Here is a 25716-nt window from a genome sequence, read left to right as displayed (position 1 = left end):
AAAAACATATTTAAAAATTACAAAAAAAAAGAATTATTCTATTTTATTCTTTTAATTTTGAGTTTTATAATACTAGATTTAGTTAATTTAATTTGGCACGTATTGAGAAATTCGAAATTTAAAAACGAATTAATTTTATGTTTTTAATTGTGTTTTTTTTAAATATCGTCTTTATTTGTTTTTCTTTTTTTTAAATTTTATCCAGTAATTCCCAAATAATTAATAGTTCCGCTTATTTCATAAACATATTCTATTTAACGTTTCAAAAAAAAAAAAATGTAGAAAAAAAAACTCCCAAAGTTTTTGCATAAATATTCAATTTTTTAAATTGTAGAGAATCAGTTATAATTTTCAGATATGAAACAGTATTTTCTGTTTCTATTTCATTTCATACGTCAATATTTGTTTTCAAATTTGATAAGACGCATAATTTTTTTTTTCAGATATTTCATTTTACTCTAAAACTGTTGTATTGTAAACTGTGTTTTCAGAAACTGTTTTTTCTGTGTAGTTAAATGTTAAATTTAATTATTAAATAGGGCGATTTAGGAAATTGGTTCATCAATAAAGTTTCTTTAGAAACCTGTTTAAATTTAAAAAAGTTCTTTCAGCTTAAAGATTACTTAAATAGAATATGAAATAAGACGGTGGTGTACATCACTCTTTGTAGAGGGGATATTCTGCTTTAACGTAATTACCATAAAGATATTGTCTTTTAGATCATTCAACTCTGATAGTATAATGATAATCATAATAAAATAATAATACTGTTTCATTTGGAATTTAGTTTCTTCTTTTTGAACATATACAAGAAAATCTTACGATTAAAAAAATCAAAATTCCAAACGAAATAATGATGAACCGCTTTATTTCACACATCAAAAAGATTAATAATATTTATTAATTAATAAATATTAAGTTAATAATAATATAATTTAAGTAATAATCATAAAATAATATAATTATACAAATCTGCTTTAATTGCTATTCTAAAAGATCAGATCTAATGTTTTTTTTTCTAATACTCTTTTATTAAATACACAAGAATTAATTTTTCAATGTGTTACTATTTTAGTTTTTGAACATTTATAAAGAATCTTACATACCTCCCTATAGTTTTATTATTGTTAAAATCATAAGGTGGCAGTAATAATTACAAAAAGTTTATGAATAAGTTGAAAATCTATAAATTAATTTGAGAATACTGCTAAAATATAAATATTTAAAAATATTTCAGTTTATTATCTGGTATTTTCGGGTTTTATTTTTTAAATGCCAAAAGTAATCGTTAAATAACAACTACTGCAAAATACGATACGTTAGGTAACATTATCAAAGATTTCCATTGAAGAATACCTGATAATAGATATATGTCACTACCGAAAAGATGTAAATAGTATTATAAGCGTCTCATGCCAGGCTTACTAGAAAGTATAAAAAGGGAAACGATTTCCTTTTAATTTGTTTACCCTAATACATCAAGAAGTTAATCGAAATTTAGGTGATATTTATGCTTATATGTAAAATATTTACTTTGACCACGACAGGGATCATCATTATTTGCAGAAAAAACTATTTTGACCGGTGTTTCTGTTTCTTTATACGCGACGCAGCCATAAGAAAACGTTTCGGGTATTCCAAAGGGATAAATTAATGTAAGCTTTCTATAGAGAAACAATGCATTCATTTATACATTTTATTTAATAGTACGGGAGAATAATACAAGCCTTATTTATACATACGTAATATAAATATTCCTAAGTTGTTTTTCCAATTAAATATTTTAATGACAAATTAATATGTGCGAAAAATACATAAGTATAATAAAAAATTAAAACTTTTATCTTATAATGTTTTATTCAATTTTTTATCTTTTATTAATTATTTTACGCGTAATAATTTCATAGAATAGTTTTAATTTTGGTTTATTGAATTTAAAATATTTAAAAGTGTTATCTTAAATAATTTTTGTAATATCTTTATGGCATAAATTAAGAGAAAGAGAGAGAGAGAGAGGACAGTTTTTACTCAAATTGATCGGTACGTAAATATGAGTTAAAAATTACAGATGTCACGCCAGGATCGGGTAATTGTAATACTGCTCGGAGAATCAAAAGGAGCAATTACAATATTTATCTTCAAGGAACAAGGAAAATAAATTTTGATAAAAAGATCATTGTATCACAAAATACAAAATAAATGATAAATTAAAAATGGGGTTATAATCTGTATTAATATATAAAAATTATTATTATTATTATTATTATAAAGTATAATGTAATAAATTTTTTTTAAATGTAAAGATAAAAAATTAAATTAAAAAAAAAACGCAGTACAAAATTATTAACAACTCTGAAAGAGTCGATTAAAAAAAAGAATATATTTAAGCACATATTAAACTGTGATAAATTCGAGTCATTTTTAAAATGTGATAAAGTAGAAATTAAAGGTATTGTCGTTTTAAGATTTTTTTTTGTTTTAATTTAATTTAAATAAATTTATTTAGTACTATTGAACGAATATGAATATGCATTTATAGATGGGTATTATAATACGGCGTGCTGTCGTTAGCTATGCCTGCTTATTAAGCTCCGTAACGTTGTTTTCATATTTCGTAATCGATCATTTAGAGTCATTAATGTTTTAAAATAATAATAATAATAATAAAAACATATAAATAAAAGAAAGAAAAAAACAATAAAATAAAACACAGGTATAATAATAAAAGTGATAAACCGAATCGCAGTAAACTTACCTCAGAAAACAAAAACACACCTCGTCGATAAGGGCCTGTAGATCGTAACAGTAAAGGAGAGATGTCGCCATTTTGATTTTCCACACCCTTCCATAAGTCCGGTTGCTAACAGCAACCGGACGTAAACGGGCCAATAGTAAAACGCGACAGTCGCGTTACGAATCGAAGAGGCGAACGGTTATTGGTCCGGCGTGAAAACGATCCGTACAGTAGAGGGTAGGTTTTTCCGCCCCCTTTATCGTCCCTTACCGTACCCCTCCGAAACCGAAAACCGGGGCTTGTTTAGAGGGCTCAATTCTCGGTCTAACTTCGTTAGTCACTTTTCGTTCGGTGACGCTTGGCGCATTAAGTAAGTACCCCGATAGTATAGTGTTGTAGTGCTGTGAAACGCTGCTTAAACTCATTTTCAGTTATTTCATTAACTCGAGAGTTACGTCGTGCACCTCTCGCGCGCGAAGAGCACCCGTCGTCACCCGTCGATGTACCGCGCGCTACTGACTCTGAACGACGACACCGCCGCCGCACCGCTTCTCAATTGTACAATTTAATAATAACAATAATAATAATCGACTACACCTTCAACGTCATTATAATTATTATCTTCGTCATCGCATTTTTTTTTTTATTATCGATTTATAAACCGAATTACGGTTTAAAAGTTTAACCGATTTAAAAAAGCGTTTTTTTTTTGTTTTATTTTATTTCAACGAACGTAATTTTCGTTACTACTGTATTAAAACTGTAATTAACGATTTTCATTCATCTTTCTATTTTATTCATAATTTTATGTCGATGACTTTCTTAAAAAACAAGTTTTCATTCATGTGTTAAAGTGATTTTTTCTTCTAAAAAAAAAATTAATGAAAATAGAATTTTTGAAAGTTTCAAACGATCTTAAAATTGAAATAAAAACTAGGCGTTATTATTTTTTTATTACTGTGTTTTTCGAAAGACTGAATTATTAAGTGATATAAATTTTGATTAAAAATATATAATAAATAAAGAAAAATTGGAATTTTACAAGTGAAAAAGTTTATGAAGTGATATTTTTTGTTTAGTGTTTTACTTAGTTATATATATTTAATAATAAAAACAATAAACCGTTTGATTATCATAATAAAATAAACCGTTATAGTGATGAACTAATTTATTAAACAAATTTTCAAATATAAATAACTTAATAAAATATTTATTTATTGTATATTATTCATTAATTACAACGTAAAAAAATTGATTCTAATAACGACGGAGATGTTAATAAAACAGGAATTAAAAAAGAAATTTAAATTATTTATTGTTAATTCGTTAGAATTATATGTATAAAGCTTATGATGACATCGATGATTATAAATACAATTGCTTAATAATAATTTTCTGATTTATTTTAATAAACACAGAAATATCTTTTGCGAATTTATTAAAATAATCAAACGAAAAATTAAGGGAATATATTTTAAAAGTGGATAATCTAGTTCTAATACAATATAACCTTACGTACATCAGGTACTAACAAGAATAAAAATATCGAACGATATTGGCATTATTAAAGCATTTATGCGTTTCAACGATCCCTAAGTGTTATAACTGTGGAAGATAAACGTGCTATTTACCGCTCAAATTAGGAGCTAATTCTAATTAACGACATTGTTAATATTTACTTTGTCGATTTCACTTAATTATTGTAAAAGGAAGAGAGAATTTATATTCGAAAAAGAAGCGATAACGATTAAAGGAAAGAAGGATAATTTACCGGAAGATAAGTCGGTTGAGATAGGAAAGCGGCGGTCGTGTTTCTCTTGAACGGTGTGGGATTCCGGCACGAAGTTGGATTTCAAAGGCACATCCAGTGGCGGAGGAAGTTGTGGCGGCGGTGGAGGGGGAGGGGGAACTGGCGGGGGCGGCGGCGGCGGCGGAGGCGGCTCGGACACGGCTAATCCGCCGTCGAGTACGGCCACCGCCGAACAGCAATTCAATATATTTCCGGCGATATTTTCGCGTCAGTTAAATTTCCATCAAAGCGGTCACGGTAAATTAATGGATGAACTCAGGCCTAATTTGGGTCTTCTCGGATTAGTCGAGGGCGATCACCTTCATCACCATCATCACGACAAAAGAACGAAAACAGAACCGGATTTCACCGCGTTATACGCCTTACCCGGTACCGGTTTGGACGGACAACAACACACACCACCGCCCGGAAGACCGCTATCGGATCATACAGGTAATTTGAAAATGAACAGTTGATATTTATCTAATATTAATATAATTAAAAACTTATTTTTGAATACGGAAATACAAACTTATGCCGTACTAAAACAAAGGTACCGGCTATTATGTCGATCAACATTCCTGGCGTTTAGATGTTAGATACAGCTTTAAATTTAGCCTCTTCAGCAATAAAAATGAAAATTATTACTGTCCGACCTTACTTGATTTCTTATTTATTTATTTATTAACTTATCTTCCTATAAATAAAAATAATATAAAATTCTTTTTTAATGACTCCTTAAAGAGAAAAAGGCTAAAAAAATTATAGAATTTAATTCTGTATTTAGGTTAATTCTACAGTTTTTAAGATTTCATAAAGCGTATTTTTAGATGTAGGGTTAAGGAAGGATGCTAAAAATTAGATGGCTTGTTAAAGTGAAAAATTATGAAATCTAATGAGTTTGAAAGGAAAGTCGAGACAGAATTTTATTAAGAAATTTAGTGGAGTAATTTGCTATTAAGACATCTGCGTTAATTAATCCTATAATTGAGAGGGAAAAGCCTTTAGAAGAAGACAAAGGTTATAATATATAAAAAAGGTTAATCTAGGATTTACGACTAGTTAATACATTGAGGTTACCGGATTAACGCGTAGAAAAAAGAAATTTAGAATAATACCAAAAACAAATTTTTTAAATATAACTTCCACCTCTGTGATTAGAAATGATCACCCTGTTATTATTTCATTTAGGGAAGAAAGATTTTATTATAAAACGTTTGAGTCGGTAAGTTGAACGAATAAATAGTTAGAAAAATTGGTAAAACTTTTAATTGTTGTAGGGGATGTAACTCTAACTCTACGATAAGGGTTGAAAATTTCTATCGTAATAGTTTTATTTAGTAGAATAATAATTTAAATGATCAAGCCTTTATGATTTTTTATAAACTTTTATTTAACAAAAGAAATTACCTGCATTTTTTATTATGTTTTAATAAAAATGTATAACTTTCATAAAATCAAAATCCTTTTGAGTAAAACAATCTCTCAAAAACTCCTCACCCTTTCGTCAAACCTTTTTCCCCAAAATTAAACGAATCAGTTCCACAATTCAAAAGAATCGATTTCATAATTTTTTGTTGAAATGTTTCTTCATAAATAAACACCCGCATATATTTAAAACTTACTAATAATTTTTTTTTTTTTTAGTCGGGCGACCATAAAACCTGGAGAGTTAAAAAAATTTAGGAGCCATATGTGATACGTAGTTGATCTCAGACATATCCACTAAACATCTAGGGATGTAACATTTAGTACTATTTTAAAGATAATAATGATTTAATGAACTAATCTTTTTCACAACTTATAAGTTTACAGATTGTTTTTCATAATCTTTGCCTACATCAATCCAGTTGTTTGCTTTCCTCTTCAAATTAATTTTCAGTAGAAAAGAAAAAAAGCCTGTTTGTTCCTTTGGTAGTAATATATTAAGAGTAATAATAATTGTTGGAGAAGCGTTTATGTTTATAAAAATAATTTACAAAGATTTTTCACCATTTTTAAAAACTTGCTTTATACTTTTTAATCGTGTACTTTAATCAAATTATTATCATAATTGCGTGTTTTTAATTAGTAAGTTAATTGGGATTTAAAAAGATAAACTCATATAATGAAACCCCTCATAACCGTTTTGCAGATTTTGCAATTTTTATACACCCGCACCCTTAATTTATCCTAGTACGTGGGATATTTGCAAAAGTAATGGTTGAATATTGTATTGTCACCCGACCTTAGCAACTGTGCAAAATTTCATCAATAGGCAATTTCAGGAAGTATGTTAAATTAAGGATGCAAGATTTGAGGACAAACATAAAAAAAAAACATTCTGAGTTAAAGAAAAGCAAGTAATAACGGATAGACAAAGTTAAATGTCTTTTGTTTTGGGTAGATTCCATAAGAAAGCTATCTATTGTAACGGGGGACCATGATTCGACTTTTGGAAAATTGTGATATATCTTCGGGTTTCATATTCTCCAGACCCCAAAACCACGGTCAACTCAAGAGTTTATATATATATACGTATATACATATTTTACTTTCTTGTGGACACACGGTAACTGCCGTAATTTTGTGCCAATCACTATCAAATTGATACAAAAAATATAACGACCCAAAATCTCAGTCGAGGATGATAATGAGTAAAATCGGACTATGGGGTTGGAATGGGGGGTTTTTCGAATAAACAAAATATCGCTATAACTTTCTTATTAAGTAAAATATCAAATTCGTTTAAAGTTCTTACTATTGTTTGGATAAAAGAGCCTAAATCTTATCTAAGTAATGTTTTTTGATATCACCAACCGTTGGCCTAGGGGGTGGAAAAAATAGGGTTTCTAAGACAAAAAATCATACCTCTTTTTAATAGGTAAAGTATCGAATCGGTTTAAAGTGGTCATTATTATTATAAATATTACCTAAAAACTTTTATCTGAAACAATTTTTGATACGACCAACCCTTATAACAAGGGATGACCAAAATTTTGCTTTTGTAAGATGGAGATTGTCGAATGCTAAACACGTGAAATCGTTTTTTACATGCAGCCATTGTCGTATTAAGTAAATTTAAAGTTTTTCTTAACTTTAAGGTGGAAATCTTTTTTATCTCCTACTTAGCACCGGTGAAATTATCTCCGCCTTCCGAAGTGCCGAAAGGGATTTTTTTTAACTTATGTCATAACCGATAGGTAAGAAATTTAGCGGCTTCTGTTAGACAGACTGTGTAGTTATTTTTCGGGTTATATGTTATTTTCAGAAAATAATTAATAGTGTACCTGTTCCGATGCTCCTAGACCCTCTTCTCCGATTCTATTTTACCTCTTTCTTAAAATTTGACTAAAATCAATTTTTGAAAATTTTATTCACAACTAGTTATAAATTTTTTGTAGAAAAAAATACAATAAATTTTATATTATAATAGTAATTACTCCAGTTGAGTATTTTTTTGAACGTCTTAATTTATGCCGGTAGAGAAATCGAGTGATATATATATAAAAGTTCCAAAATCGATTACTACATTGATTGCCTTGTTTTATTTGTTATAATTTCATCTAGTATACGTTGTGTATAATTCTTTAATATTTGTATGTCTGGTATGTAGGTCTAAGTAGAAATAGTATACCCACCGGGCCGGTCTAGTGATTAACTCTTCATCGCAAATCAGTTGATTTCGAAATCGAGAGTTCTAAGGTTCAAATCCTAGTAAAGTCGGTTACTTTTATACGTATTTGAATACTAGATCGTGGATACCGGTGTTCTTTGGTGGTCGGGTTTCAATTAACTACACATCTCAGGAAGGGTCGACCTGAGACCACAATTCATTCACGTGTGGTAAAAGACCACACTTCATTCTATTCATACATATTGGGCTGGTTTCAGAGGTTAAATAAAAAAAGATAAATAGAAACGTTAACTTTATTTCCCGTCTTGTAAAAGAGTCGTACAAGTGATTTATTTTTTCGATTCAAAAATAATCTATTCAGATTATATGTCGCACATGTGTAATTCGCATCAGGAACGGTAGGTTTGTTATTTCACGATTAACGAAAAGGAAGTGCCCTGGTATTTTCCTGGAATAGAAAATCTCGATCAGAAGAAGAAGTAATAAAATTAACGAATAAAAAAGAGAAATGCTTAAATTAAACATGCAAATAATAAATAAATTAGTTCGGTACGGAATAAAATTAATACTTTTGAAAGTGTTGCCGATTCGAATAAGTCCAAAAAGGTTGGAAATAAGCTCACTCAAATCGTCATAATTTACATAACAAAACGTATAATTTGGATTCGGAAGCGTCTTAATAAAACACTAAACTTGTTATTGTTTATTATGCCTCAGTGTATTGTTGGATATAATTCCTACCAAAATAGTAATACTACCGCTCAAAGTTCTTTCTATTAATCAAATCGACTTTTAGGATACATAAATTAGTTTGTCGATGATAAAACATGAGTCATCGATAAGAGATTTTTTTTTTTTGTTAACAGATGTTCTTAAGTCTATCCGAATGTTTCAAATTAGTTATTTAATTTTTAAAAGGCTATATTAGGAAGAAGTGAATTATATATGGCCCTAATCTACGTAATTTATTTAATATATTTCGTATTTAATCTAATCTAATCTACGTAAAAAGTTGCTGAATTTATAAATATTTCTTTAATAATTTTTCAGTTCCTGATTTTTCATATTATTATGTCAAAATACAAATCATGATAAATAGCGAAATTTTAATTCTATTTCAGTAACCTATTTTATATTAGCTTGAAGAATATTCAAAATGTAAATAAAAATTAATTTCATTATTCAAAAGATCTTCCTTTTTATAAAATGGATTTCATATCTGTTTAATAGTTTTAAAGAAGTTTTTTTTTTACTATAACGACACAGCGAATTTACAATCTGTTCATAGAACAATAAGTAAATAAGATGTTGAATCAATACAAGCCCAGCAGGTTGTGATTTAATAATTGAATAGATGAGCACTCCGTACGGCCAGACCATAAAGTCACCTAATTGAAGCGATAAGACAAACCAATAATATTGTTCCTCAGCAATCTTGAAAAATCACTGATCGTATTATCTAACAATTTGGCGCCAAATAATTCGGGTGCCGATCCAAACGATTTTGATACCGTAGGCTGACCAGAGAGATTTCATACCTAACGGTTCGTAACTTAAGGTCATATATAAGGCTTATGTACCAGGGTATGTTGAGCATTTTTCGCAATGTTTTTGTTAAAGAAGTAAAGGAAGATTTGTACATTATCTATTGGTAATTTTTAAATGCACTCTTTTTTATGTATGATGCAGTATCGATATCTTCTTCATGACATTTTAGGTAAAAGTACATGAATTTTTTTTTGATTCAGTTTTTCTTTAACATCTAGTTTCGTTTTTTGATATTTGCGGAGATTTGGCTTTTTTCTTGTTTATTAGATTTTTCTCGATAATATCCGGTTTCTGTGTAATTTATTTTTATCTCTAATACAATTATTTCATGCGGAATTACGGCCGTGTTTTTTTAACGTGATATTCTACTATTAATTTGAATTTAGCGACTGTCCTCATTGTATTGGTTGTCATAAGAAACATTTGCATGATGTGCAAATCATGATAGTAATGATCTATCATCATACATCATTACGTGATGTTTCATAAGACGTGATGCGTCATGTACCATGATGCGTGATGTGTCATAAGAAACATTTATAATTCTTTTTAAATTGAATTTTACAGCCGTTTGACTGTCGATCTTTCTAAAAGAACTTAAATTATTTTCTCTATTGTTAAAGAAAGTTCTAGAAGGAATATTACTATTATGGTGAAAACGATCTATCTAAAATAGTAGGCCGGAAAATGTCAAAATTCTTAAAAAAAACCGGTTATAAAAATATGTAAATGCGCGTGCGTGCGCTTCTCTACTTTGCTGAATATCTCAGGAATGGGACGATGAAGAAACTTGATTGAAAAATTGATAGGATTACATGGATCATGGATTATTTTTTTATATCACATCTCGATAAAAATTTTTGACGCGTAAATATATTTTGTTGCGTTTTTAATTTTTGCGAAAAACTTCCCTCAAATATTTCAAGTATACAAACTTCAAAAACGATGGGAGTTTTTGTTTTTTATGATTAAATTTTTATTAATGTGTATAATTTTAGGGATGCTTTTAGTCTAATTTTGACTAATGATTTTAAAAGGAATAGGGAGGTTAACTCCCGCGTTAGCCTTTTTTTTTTCAACACCCCCGAAGCAACCAGTCCCCGCCATTAGACACCACACAGTCACCTCAGGTTGTCGTGGCAACAGACTGTGCCCTCTCTAATTTACCCCTTCATGGGGCTTTCCCAACGGGGTCCCTCCAGCCTCACAGGAACACGCCGACTTCCTCTACTGGACAGCCGACACGCCCCTCCACTGGAGAGCTACCCTTCCTGGCCCTATTCTACAAACTCCAGACGTGCGTTGCACTCGTCCTTTGCTGTCCGCGACCCTCTCATACCTCGAGAGTCCTCTATACCATCACCGGGGAACTTTAACCCTCCCAATCTTGTGTGTGGCCCGCGTCATCCTGGAGATATTCATACCTCCAGGCTGCGTAGGATGGCTTCAATATATGAGACGTCGATCAGTATTAAAGCTTTAAGAAAATACCATCGTGTGGAACATACTTAGTTTTGGTATAGTATCTCGAAAAAAATTTAGACAGGAATATTTTCTCCCCTCCGTATTTATTGGCTCTTATAAGTAACATTTACGGAAAACGCTTTCATAAGACTACCCCGTACAGCAAATATTTCAGATATGTTAATTCCAATCTGAGATGACTTTCACCGATTCTATTAAAATTTAGTAGTTAATTATTAGCGTAAAATTTATTTTTTAGTTTTGTTTTTAATACTTTTATTTATAGTCGCATTAACAATTAAAGTCATTAGCGACTTATCAGTGTAATATAACTGTACCAGTAAACGTGTAGTCTAGAATAGACTCAGGCCAACCATTCCTGAGACGTGGGGTTAATTGAATCTCAATCACCAAAGAAAACCGGTATCCGCGATCTAGTTTTTTTCAAATCCGAACCTTTAATAGGATATGAATCTGAGAACTTTTACTTCGAAATCGACTTAAAATAAGATTTCTGAATGCTAAAATGTTAATCTAATGAAAATTTAAAAAGTATGAAGTTAACGAATTTCAGTTTTTTTTCATATGTCCGTACGTCATTATCATAAAAACAACTTATGATAATTGACATCAATTTTTATAGGGTGGAGGATTCCCCCCACAAACTCGGTAAGTTATGTAAATCATTGCAGCTTTTTTTTTAAAGTAAAAATACGTAGTCATTTTTTTAAAACTTTTTTAATCTTAAATTGTGATTGCATATAGTAAAACTTTTCATTAATAAAAATTTTAATTAATGAATTACAGTAGTAGTAGTCTACGTGGATAACGTAGTAAAAATATTAAATACAAATCGGTGCAAATTGAAACTACGTTAAATGGATATCAATTTATATTAAAACGTTCCTGTCTTTTATTTAATGGATAATGTTTCATTATTCCGCATACGTACTCATACGCTACTCAGTTAAGTTTTTGGAAGGTAGGGACATATATTAGTTCAAGTTTTTTTGTTTTTTTTAACTAATTTTTTAGATAATCATTAAGAGTAGGTCGCCTTACGTTCATAGCTTGCATTAACCTATATATTTTTTGTTATCTATTTTTATTTATTTAAATATTTTTATAGATACAATTTGATAAAATTATTCTGATATTGTAAATTGAAATTGTTTTTCGATCGCATTTTTTTATGTTTGATGGTATCGCTACATAAACTTGAAACTTGTGAGTGGAATATGGAAATTAAATGTTTTAGCGTATGAAAAATAACTTGCCTGATCGGGATTCGAACCCGGGACCTCCGGATGAAGGTCCGAGGCGCTACCATTCCACTACAGAGATCGTATAGATCTCTGTAGTGGAATAATTCTGTATTACCTATAACGCATAGAGTGTGTTTTAACGGGTCCGTACGTACTTGTTGTATATTTATTCGAATAAGGGCATATATTTAAAATCACTTGCTTTGTGCTAGTAAATGTGATTCTTGTCGATCGATTTTGTGGTGAATTAAAAAAAAACAAACAATATTTTTACTCGTATATACGAGTTTATACTTGTATCAAACTAAACTATTTTTTCAACGCTTAGCACAAAACGTCGGCCTACAATAAAGGGCCTATTTAAGCTTCAGTTTTTATTTTCAATAAATTACCTTAATTTAAAAGATTTATTTGAAATTAATGATTTTTTTATGCTGATTTAACATAAAATTAAATACATACTTAAATTTTGTAAACAGACGAACTAGATTGGTGGAACGTGTATTAAAATTTCCAGATTAATTAATACCGTGTAATTTACTAATCCAGTTCGGGTAAATTCAGATTATTCGCCCTCCGGGTTTTGAGTTCTAATTCGGGTAAATTATGGGGTACGCTTTTTGAGGAATTTCGCTTTTTTTCGGGGAGTTCTTCAGAACGGGGTCGTAGTTTAAAAATGGCATAAAAAAAGTTGTGTGTGTGTGTGTGCGTGTGCGTGTGCGTGTGTGCGTGTGTGTGTGTGTGTGTGTGTGTGTGTGTGTATTTTTATATATGTATGTATGTCATAGAAAATACGTAAAAGAATAGTACTTGCCCATATATCTTTGTAAAGGGACCTGTATGCTATCGAATCATTCAACTTGTAAAAGAGAGATCTGAGAGAGAGGTAGAAATAGAGAGATAAAAACCGCCTGTCTAAATTCGTAGATTACTGCATCGCCCATCCATTTGATTAATTTAACTGATCAAGGGATGTAAAGAAGGTAAATACTGTTAAGAAAGACGAATATTAGAATAAATGAAACAGATAATCGAGGATATAGGATGTTGTAAAAATGTTAACGTTGAAAGATTAGCAGTGAACACTAAGTAATAGATGATAGTATCAAACCAGTAACAAAAATATAAATATTTATTGGTTAACGCTTAAAAAATTTTAAAATCTATTCTGAACGGGTTTTATTTATTTATCTCTTTACTTAGTTACATCGATATTATTTAATATAATTATTATTTTTATGCGTTTGTATAGACCACCGCTCTGTTACTCAATAATTATTTATTTGAAATGCCCTATCTAATCGACGGGTCTTCCATTATTTCTGTTGATTCATCTATGAAAACCCGGAGCAGTTCCTTTTTATTATTCTCGGAATTGAACATCAACCTGTTAAAACATGATTTATATAATGTATAACTATGTTTTGTTCCTAATAAAGTATTTATTTACTATAAAGTTTTGTATTAAAATATTGTTAGAAGTTTTCGCATTCATTTACGTTAATTTACCGCCATTTGCTTTCCGTCAAAATCAATTTGTGTTTGAGTTGTTGACAACATATAATTTGGTTTTAGTATATCTAGACATTATGATAATGAATGGAAGTTTTAGATATACAGAGTGTCCCGTAAGTTTCCATACATAGTAAAACAAGACATTTTTTTAATGAAAATTATTTTTTTTATGTAGCATGCTCTATATAATTACAATTGTTTTGAAAATATGTTTCGATGCGTGTCCTTTACTGTTGAAGAACACGTAAACCCGTAAGTTTCCATAAATAGGAAAAATAAAACTTTTTTTATGAAGGCTGTGGTTTACCAAAAAAAGATTCATAACATAAATAATCTCAGGAAACTTGTCAATAACGCTATTACAAGCATATTCCAGCTGCGTTTAGTACAGCCTTCATAAATAAAGTTTTATTTTTCCTTTGTATGAAAACATACGGGACACTCTGTATTTCAGATGTAGTTTTTTGTATATCGCGAGTAATATCTAATAGTAAAATTACAACAATAAAACAATTTAAATATAAAAATAGGCTAGTCATAAAGAAAAATAGTTTACGTGATATTTCTTTAGGAATTTTATTTTATCACCAATTTAATGTTGTATAACTTTTTATTTAAATCCAGAATGTCCGTTATCCGTTTACCCTTCAACGTAGTTGACGGTGAATTTCTCTACATAATAGCTCGGAATTTCCCAGAAAACTTTGCTGTTCACCGAGCATGTAGGAAACATATAGATTTTCCATTTGAAAAAATGTAGTATGTTAATTTATGTAAAGATTCATATTGTTAGCATGTAGTGTAGGAAGCTTTTTCTACACTAAATATACAATTAACTCTAGTTCTTAATATTGCTCTACGTTATTGTCTCCCTCTTTCATTAATTACTGCTTTGGTCTGTGTCAGTATCATATACTAAATTACGTAAATCCGATTATCTCACGGAATGAATTTTATAGTCTTGTAAATAGCGTGAATTTTGATGTTATAGTTTATACGGACGAGTCTAGAAATGTTAATTCTGTTGGTGTGCTTTTGTGGTTGGCAACAGAACATACATGTTTGGTCTTCCCAGCATCGCCAGTATTTTCGTTACGAAGCCGTATGCTATTAATAAGATTTTACGATAATTAGCCCGACATTTTGACATGTACTTGTTTGCTCAGACTACACGCCATAAACTTAGGTTTGGTTAGGTAAGCGATCAGTGACGTGTACTCTAGATACCTTGTTTGTAATATTCAGTGTCTTATTTTGCAAATGAATCAACGTAATACAATTGCCAGCTTCTGCTGGATCCCCAGCCATTTTGGAATTTCAGGCACTAAACGCGCTGATAGTGCGGCTAAAGAGGATTGTTTCCAACATCCTTTCACTAATCGCGTTGTTTCGAATGATCTTGTTTGTTATCTGAAGAGGGTGGTTCATGATGAGTGCCAGACTGAATGGAATGCTATCATCAATAATAAACTTCATCCAGTTAAGAACACTGTTTCACCGTGGAACTCCTCATCCAGATATAACCGTCGATAGGAAATTATTTGTAGTTTGCGAATAGGGCGCATTAGGTTCACTCATGGATATCTGATGACGCAAACAGATGCACCCGTTTGTGCACGCTGCGACTGCTAACAGTGAACCATATTCTTGTGAATTGTACCTGTTATGCATTGAGTCTCAAGGTTAAACTAGGGGCTAACTGCGAACTATTCTACAACTATGTTTTACGATTTCTTAGGCCAGTCCGTTTATATTCAAATATTTGAATTACTGTCGTGTATTTCAGCTATTTATGTCATTTCTCGTAAAGCAGATGGTAATTTTATTATTTTAATTGAGATGCAGGCTTTTTCCTTTTAAAATATATTTTTAAATTGCTGGGTTTTAGTTTTTTAATAATTTTTAATTGTCAACTTTTTAATTTATTTAATTACAACCTATATATAGTGTCCGGGCGATGATAACGCGAAAGCGTTTTTGGCCAGAACACAAAAAAATTTAGAAAAAATTATTTGGTATTTACGTATTAACGCCACCGCAGCTACAGCTTTATTTAAAAACAAAGTAGTCAATCGGATTTCGGTGGAAAATGAACAGTCTCTTTATTAATTTTAATAAATGGTTAATTATAATTATTTATTTTATAAATAAAATTTAACCAAACTTAATCTTTGCTCGCTTCGCTCGCTAATCTTGACTAGTTAACAGGAGTGTTTTGATTATTTAAATAATAAATAATTGCAATAATTACTGAATTTATTAAATAAATACTCAAAAAATTACGGTGTTAATTAGTCAAGGTTATCGAGCGTAGATTAAGTTTGGTTAAATTATATTATTATAAATAACCATTTATTAAAATTAATAAAGAGACTTTTCATTTTCCACCGAAATCCAATTGACTACTTCGTTTTTAATTAAAGCTGAAGCTGCGGTGGCGTTAATACGTAAGTACCAACTATTTTATTCGGAAAAGATTTTCGTTTAGGTTATTTATATTAATATCAATAATAGTAAATAAAAGAAAATAAGAAAATGTTTGAATCCCTAATTGGTTCTCATGGAAACCTTTTTTTAATTTAAAAAACAAACTTCTGTCGATTATTGTAATAAAAGGTACGGTTGGAATTTCAGTCTTTTAAAATCAAATTTTAAAAAAGCTGATATTTTGAGTTCGAGTCCCATTGCCCCCCTTGTTTTGTCGGTCTTAAAAATCTATTTATAGAAATAATTATTTACTTATAAGTCTAAAAAAATTACAGTTTACTAAAAAAAAAAAAAAAAAAAACAAAAGTAATAATAAATATAAGTACTCTCCCATTGAAAGATGTCTTCAAAATTTTTTCAAAAGCAGGGATATTAGTTACATTTTTTTTTAAGTTTAAACTTTTTAGATCAAAGTAAAGTTTCGTTATATAGGGGAAAAATCATTTAAATGTTGAACATTCCTCATTCTAAATCCATTTTATTTAAAACATCGGATTTTTTGGATTGGCCAAAACATCGGATGCGTGATGAATGGTCTAAGAGTGAAATGCAAATACGAATAAGGAAAGATTGGCATATATATAAATTTATTTAATTTGAAGCTATGAATTTCACAAAATCTTACATATCACCATCAAAGCTTGTTGTCAAATCCATTCTGAGATACCGTCCTAAAATTATTTTTTATCTTTTAATGCGTTTAATTTACGAGTGATATTTTATACATATTTTTTATTAATTTATGTCATTGTTTTTATTCATAAAATAGTGAAATATAAACTAAAAGTAGGCACTGGAATGTACCGATCACTAGCGTAAAATCCCGAATTGTTAGTATCAATTTCTAATTTTACTTTCATTTTATCAATTCTCATCATTCAAAAAAAAATATTTCTACACAAGAGGTAATGAATTTTTTACACCTAATAATTCCATTTCAAGACGCCGTTCGCCAGGGTAACCCGTTCGGAGAGCCTAGCTACGGAGGCATGCCGTAGGGACGCCCTGCAGCTAGTTACATACTAAAATGAAAAATATCAATATATTTTACCAATTAATATAAACTCTTTTAATAGATTAATTAATTAATTTGTATCTTATTAATGTAACGGTAAATGTATTAGATGATTCTATATGAAAAAAATAAAAATCGTTCCCAAGGTTACTAAGAGAAGGGACCGGTATAATCGCATTTCGGTATGCTAAACCCACCGAAATGATGATTATATTCAGCCGTATCAGCGCCATCCATATTCTGTTAATTATACGGTATGTCTGAATAGAGAACTTCATTATTTCCTGAGAAAACTACTGTATTAATTGATGTATCTCAGATGTTTAAGTCTATTAAAGCCGTAGTAAAGAAGAGATCAAATAGTTTAAAGTGTCAGATTAATGTACTCTGACCTAGAAACATCGTTAAAATGTACAGTTTACTTATAATAGAGGTAATAAATACCTAGTGGTTTAATGTAAATACATTAAACCTCTAGGTACCTCATATATAATACCTCATATGTAGTACCTCATATATAATATGTGAGTGTAACAGAGGCTATTAATGTGAATAGTTCATTTAAATCGAATCGCTGGAGATTTTTTCGAAAAATTAGTACGTAAAATAAAAAAAAAATCTTGTGCTAAAAAAATAAACAAAGAAGACTCGAATAAGCCAATTGATTATTCAGAATTTTTTTTTTCTCTTCAGTCATTTGACTGGTTTGATGCAGCTCTCCAAGATTCCCTATCTAGTGCTAGTCGTTTCATTTCAGTATACCCTCTACATCCTACATCCTAACAATTTGTATTACATATTCTAAACGTGGCCTGCCTACACAATTTTTTCCTTCTACCTGTCCTTCCAATATTAAAGCGACTATTCCAGGATGCATTAGTATGTGGCCTATAAGTCTGTCTCTTCTTTTTTTAACTATATTTTTCCAAATGCTTCTTTCTTCATCTATTTACCAGGTATTGCGGTACTTCATTTGTCACTTTATCCACCCATCTGATTTTTAACATTCTCCTATAGCACCGCATTTCAAAAGTTTCTAATCTTTTCTTCTCAGATACTCCGATCGTCCAAGTTTCACTTCCATATAAAGCGACACTCCTAACATATACTTTCAAAAATCTTTTCCTGACGTTTAAATTAATTTTTGATGTAAACAAACTATATTTCTTACTGAAGGCTCGTTTCGCTTGTGCTATTCGGCATTTTATATCGCTCCTGCTTCGTCCATCTTTAGTAATTCTACTTCCCAAATAACAAAATTCTTCTACCTCCATAATCTTTTCTCCTTCTTTTTCACCTTCAGCGGTCCATCTTTGTTATTTCTACTACATTTCATTACTTTTGTTTTGTTCTTGTTTATTTTCATGCGATAGTTCTTGCGTAGGACTTCATCTATGCCGTTCATTGTTTCTTCTAAATCCTTTTTACTCTCGGCTAGAATTACTATATCATCAGCAAATCGTAGCATCTTTATCTTTTCACCTTGTACTGTTACTCCGAATCTAAATTGTTCTTTAACATCATTAACTGCTAGTTTCATGTAAAGATTAAAAAGTAACGGAGATAGGGAACATCCTGGTCGGACTTCCTTTTTTATTACGGCTTCTTTCTTATGTTCTTCAATTGTTACTGTTGCTGTTTGGTTCCTGTACATGTTAGCAATTGTTCTTCTATCTCTGTATTTGAACCCTAATTTTTTTAAAATGCTGAACATTTTATTCCAGTCTACGTTATCGAATGCCTTTTCTAGGTCTATGAACGCCAAGTATGTCGGTTTGTTTTTCTTTAATCTTCCTTCTACTATTAATCTGAGGCCTAAAATTGCTTCCCTTGTCCCTATACTTTTCCTGAAACCAAATCGGTCTTCTCCTAATACTTCTTCCACTCTCCTCTCAATTCTTCTGTATAGAATTCTAGTTAAGATTTTTGATGCACGACTAGTTAAACTAATTGTTCTTTATTCTTCACATTTATCTGCCCCTGCTTTCTTTGTTATCATTACTATAACACTTTTTTTGAAGGCTGACGGAAATTCCCCTTTTTCATATATATTACAGACCAGTTTGCATAATCTATCAATCGCTTCCTCACCTGCACCGCGCAGTAATTTTACAGGTATTCCGTCTATTCGAGGAGCCTTTCTGCCATTTAAATCTTTTAATGCTCTCTTAAATTCAGATCTCAGTATTGGTTCTTCCATTTCATCCTCCTCAACTTCCTTTTCTTCCTCTATAACACCATTTTCTAATTCATTTCCTCCGTATAACTCTTCAATATATTCCACCCATCTATCGATTTTACCTTTTGTATTATATATTGGTGTACCATCTTTGTTTAACACATTATTAGATTTTAATTTATGTACCCCAAAATTTTCCTTAACTTTCCTGTATGCTCCGTCTATTTTACCAATGTTCATTTCTCTTTCCACTTCTGAACACTTTTCTTTAATCCACTCTTCTTTCGCCAGTTTGCACTTCCTGTTTATAGCATTTCTTAATTGCCGATAGTTCCTTTTACTTTCTTCATCACTAGCATTCTTATATTTTCTACGTTCATCAATCAGCTGCAATATATCCTCTGAAACCCAAGGTTTTCTACCAGTTCTCTTTATTCCGCCTAAGTTCGCTTCTGCTGATTTAAGAATTTCCTTTTTAACATTCTCCCATTCTTCTTCTACATTTACTACCTCATCTTTTTTACTCAGACCTCTAGCGATGTCCTCCTCAAAAATCTCCTTTACCTCCTCTTCCTCAAGTTTCTCTAAATTCCACCGATTCATCTGACACTTACTCTTCAGGTTTTTAAATCCCAATTTACATTTCATTATCACCAAATTATGGTCGCTATCAATGTCTGCTCCAGGGTAAGTTTTGCAGTCAACTAGTTGATTTCTAAATCTTTGCTTAACCATGATATAATCTATCTGATACCTTGCAGTATCGCCTGGCTTTTTCCAAGTGTATATTCTTCTATTATGATTTTTAAATTGGGTGTTGGCAATTACTAAATTATACTTCGTGCAAAACTCTATAAGTCGGTCCCCTCTTTCATTTCTTTTGCCCAGCCCGTATTCACCCACTATATTTCCTTCCTTGCCTTTTCCAATGTTTGCATTCCAATCTCCAACTATTATTAAATTTTCATCTCCTTTTACGTGTTTAATTGCTTCATCAATCTCTTCGTATACACATTCTACCTCATCATCATCATGGGCGCTTGTAGGCATATAGACGTTAACAATCGTTGTCGGTTTAGGTTTTATAGTTACGTAACTTTACGATTTTCTTTTTTTACAGCTTTTTTTACAAAATTAATTAATTATTTACTTTAGAATTTTTTACGATTTTACAGTACTACCTTTTGATCGGCGCAGCCGGGTATAGTCATTTAATACGCCAATTTTTTTTTTAACTGCCAGCGGTTTTTTAAAATCTCATTATGTTGATGGTGTCAAAATAATTTTTTTTTTTTACTATTTTTTATATTATGCTTTATCTTGTTCATTTATTTACAATATTTTTTGTGTTGTGTATTTTATGATTATTTAAAAAAATAAGTTATCAGTAATCAATCAATTCTATCGGTTGTTACTTTTTTTTATTTGAAAACCTGCCTCGACATAGATGTGCGTTGGTATTAACATATATTTACATAACATTTACTAACATGCATTTACAGTTGTAAGTAAAAATAAGCTTACTAGTTTATATTACTTAGGGGTAAATAACTTTTTTTTAAATATAAAATATATTCTGCTGTTTTCTATTTATGTTTTTTCGTTTTATTTTGTTTAGAATGCCTGAGGAAGGTGACCTCTCTGTCCGAAATATGTTGGGGTTAGTAATACTATTTTTTTTTTTTCATTAATCCAAACTTACATAAAATATTACTTAATTTTATTTAATACAGTCTGAGAGGTTACAATAAATAAGTTATAAAAACCTTTTCATTACTGAATGACAGTTTTCGGTTATTATCGCCAAATCTAGTGATGCATTTTTGTTTACTTCTTTATTTATTTTTTTCTATATAACTACAAGTTGTTTTGTTCTTTGTTCACATGCTACCGCTTAATTATTGTTCGGTTTTTTATTGACTGTTTATTTGTTTTTATTTGTTATTTGTTTGTTTTTTATATTCTACGATGTGAAGGCAGATATATTTTTTTTCTAATGAACTTTAAGATTATTGCTTACTGTTAAATTTTGTTATGGATTGACTTATTATAGGACTTCCTTAAGAACCCCTTATCATGGGCTTGTTATCAAACGATTTACGTTTGTTTCCACTTAAGGAATCAAAAAAATATTGTTGTAAATATTAATTAATAAGGTTGTAAATATTGTTGTGAAAAAAACGATATTTACAGATTCTAGGAAATATTAAAAAAGCCCATAAAGAATTGCAAAAACTGTCCCGGCGCTGGCTCTTTTTTCTACAAAATGTTAAAATTGAAATAGTGCAGTAAAATTAGTTATTAATAAAATAAATTTAATTTTAAATAGAAATTGTAATATTATTCGGCTTTTACAAAATTCAAATATCAAGCAATATTTAATGCCACAAAGTTAATAATTTTATTTTATTAAATAAAATAAATGAAAATTGTGAATATTATTATTATTAAATATAAGTTATTATTTAGTGGTTATTATTAATAATAATAGTGAAAGTAATGTTTTATTGATTTGGTTGACCTGGTGCAGGAAGCAGAATTGACCCAAAATTGAGAAAAAGATTGAAATGTTCAGTAACAAAAAAAAAAAATTGGATCGGATTTGATCTCCTTGATCAAATGACTTTTTACCTTGAAAATCGTGTTGTATCAAAAGTACAAGTAAGAAAAAATAAGAATTCTTAGTAAAAACTTCGAGGTTTTACCTCAAAATATCAACCACGTGACTTCCTTGTACGCCTATTAAATTACATATACATACATTTTTTTTTTTAAATGAAAAGTACATAAAATTTTATTTCATTAATAACTTCTTATATTTTGTTGTTATTATTAAATTATTATTCATCGTAATTTTTTTTTTACAATTTGAGGTTAATAATTATTAATAAATTAATATAATTAAATTAAAAAAAAGTTAAAAAAAAAGAAAATGAACTCGGATTCCAGTCGATGTGTCTTTCCGTTTTAAGATCCAAATATTTCGTTAATTTTATTTGGCTTTAACTCTAGAACCGATGAAAATAACCACTTATTATAGATTGAAAAGCTCTATTGAAATCGAGGGCTTATTACTGCAGTTAAGAAAAAGTCAAAACTCGAAATTTGTTGAATTTTTGGTTTTTTCGAGCACCTTTGGTCTAGTCGATTGGAATCAAAAGGGGCGATGCATAACTAGATGTGACAACAATCCTAAATCCAAAATTTCAACATCCTACACCTAATCGTTTTTGAGTTATGCGATACTTACCTGCAGATGTCACGCCGAACTTCCATTAATTCGTAAAAGGAGGTAAAAAAGAATTAATTCCGAAGTCAGGTGCCATGGAACTCCCTTTTTACTTTCTTGTAAGAAGTAAAGGAAGTATTGTGATCGCGAAAAATTTCGGTTTTCAGATTTCATCGGAAATATCCATTTTGACAATCCCTGAATCCATTCTGACTAACTTCGGCATGACATTGTACGTACGTATGTACGTATATATCTTGCATAACTCATAAACGATTAGTCGTAGGATGTTGAAAATTTGGATTTAGGACTGTTGTAACATCTATTTGTGCATCTCCCCTTTTGATTCCAATTTGGCTTTTTTTGAAAAGCCCTCGTTGAGAGCTTTTCAGCAATATATAATAAGTGGTACTTATTTTCATCGGTTCCAGAGTTATAGCCAAATGAAATTTTAATTAATGAAGTATTTAGATCTTACAAGGGGAAGGCACATCGATTCGAATCCGACTTCATTATCTATTTTTATCATTTTTAATTTTTTAATTTAACTATATAGATTTGTTAATAATTATTAAACTCTGATTTAAAAAGAAAATTACATTAAATAATAATTCAATAATAACAATAAAAAAAAATAAATAAAAAAATCAAAAGTTATTAATGAAATAAAATTTTATGTACTTTTCAATTGTAAAAAAACGTGTATATGTAATTTAATAGGCGTTTAAGAAAGTCATGTGGTACCCACATCAATTTTTTTAAAACGTTTCTGTGTTGTCTGCATTAATATTACGCTCAGGGCATAAATTTTACACTGTCTGGTTGTTTTTTCAGTTGATTATATAGGCATCTAAAATACTCGTAAATTGGCCTGTCAAGGAGTGGATCATTTTGTCTTGTTTTCATCAACGTGATGGGTGTAATACATCTGTTGTACGGGTGCAATATAACCCGGAAATTTATGTAGCTTTTTGTTCTTTTTTTTTTTTTTACTGGGAGGTTTTGAAACGTCGACATCTGCAAAAACCCCGTTGCCCAAAATTTTGGCCGATCGCTATTTTTTACCTTTACAGCTGTAACCGGGAAATTAAAAATTAATTAAATCACATACCGATGTACATTGGTACACTGCTTATTTGAAGCAGTGTTACAAATTCTAGCATAAAATAAACTTTCAATGGACATGGCGGACCGTGAATGATTATATCTGGCGTCGGCATTGAAACAAACTTTCTTCGATTGATCTTTAAACCTTTTTATTTTATATATATAAAACCTTTCAGGTTTTATATTCGATCTTTTATCTTTATATTGTCTTATGTTATCTTATTCGATATTTAAATTTATTCCCAAAATTTAAAAATTTTCTTTTTAATACCGCATTTTAAAAGATGTATATTTCTTTTTCACTTCTCTGTAATCAATTGTTCGCTCCAATAGAGCGCTAAATTCCTTTCATATTTTTTAAAGAATTTTTTTCCAACTGTGAATTGAAGAATTTTTATATCGATGAATATACTACACGTTTATTTATTTTGGTGATTCTTATGCCTTTTGCAAATTTTCTTTTGATATATACTTGATATTTACTGTGTTGTCTAAGACACTAGTAGAGAGAGTTTTTGTAAAACTTAAGTTTTTATAATTTCCGTAACTCGATGACAAACCTTTCTCCAACAATTCTGGTTTCTTAAAGTTCATCATTTACTTCTGCAGGCTTTTCTTCACCCTTAGATTTACAAAATCAAACATCTCCACAGACATACGCGTATAAGAAAAAAAATTTGTGTTGATGTTTTTTCAATCGATAATACAGGGAACGAATATCCCGTTGAGTTGCATGGCTTTTTCGAAGGAATTTTTATCTTTTTGTTTTCATAAATAAATATATAAAATACGAAGTTTCTGTAACAAAAACTTCATGTTGCACATGTGATTTCATCGTAACACATGTGACGCATCTAAAGTACTTTGTTTGAGTATTACTCGTCCTGAATGTGATCGTTTCTTCGCTCAGTGCTCGTTCGTTTGCTCCTTAGAGTAAATTATTATTAGAGTTAACACCTAGTACCCACATGATTACACCAGTTTGTCGTTGATAAGTCAAAATGTTTTCTACTTAATAATTCTTACTTATTAATATGGTATCATTTGTTTTGCGATGATTTTTTATTACAAATACATGGCGTATACTTATTTTTACTCTCTCTCTAACTCTCTTTGTGTGTATTTGTGCGCGCGTGTGTATATTTATACATATAGATAGATAATTTGTTTGTTCTATATAGGTAATAAATAATGTTTCTTAACTATAATGTTTATAATGCTTTATTTACTGTTATTCTGTGCAATACATTACTGTACATACGGATTTTGAGAGAACGTCGGGCACCGGTTCAACTTTATTAATTTGATAATTTTGTAGCAGATCCTCTATCAATCGAATCCGTAATTTGATTTTAAAAACGTTTTCGTACTTTTTTCGTTATTTTAACGATTCCAATGATATCAAACTCGATGCAAAGATCTCGTCATATTCCGAAATTTGTTTCTGTTAAAATAAAATTCCAAGTATTTTTTCCTTTTTTTTTTAAAAAAAAACCAGTGTATTTGATTTTTTATTTTAGAGATTTATAAAAGAATTATACAAACGATTGTGTAACATTAGTTATTCTTTTAGATAAGACGGTTATCATGTTTTTAATATATTTAAAATTATTTTTCAAAAAAAAAGTTCAGAAAAGTTATGTGTATAATAAAAAATAATCAAAGAATTTTACAATGGTGTGATTTATACGTTTGTTGTAATTAAACATACAATTAACATTTTTTACTTTTGTCGGGTAAAAACGTATCGTACACAGGCAATAAATTA

The 25716-nt window shown here is 29.9% G+C and overlaps 1 protein-coding gene across 1 annotated transcript in view; it reads left to right on the top strand.

The window, feature by feature from the left end:
* The first annotated feature begins 4774 nt into the window (after positions 1 to 4774).
* LOC142331677 (homeobox protein unc-42-like) overlaps positions 4775 to 25716 on the top strand; it is a 67430-nt gene continuing 46488 nt past the window's right edge. The window contains exon 1 of the mRNA XM_075377706.1: positions 4775 to 4976. Coding sequence (XP_075233821.1) covers positions 4790 to 4976 — 187 coding nt within the window. The 5' untranslated portion in view covers positions 4775 to 4789. The remainder of the gene's footprint in view (positions 4977 to 25716) is intronic.

This window comes from Lycorma delicatula, chromosome 10 (genome assembly GCF_047948215.1).
Source record: "Lycorma delicatula isolate Av1 chromosome 10, ASM4794821v1, whole genome shotgun sequence".
Lineage (NCBI taxonomy): Eukaryota > Metazoa > Arthropoda > Insecta > Hemiptera > Fulgoridae > Lycorma > Lycorma delicatula.
The sequence above is the reverse complement of the archived record's forward strand: the minus strand, read 5'-3'. Positions and strand labels throughout refer to the sequence as shown.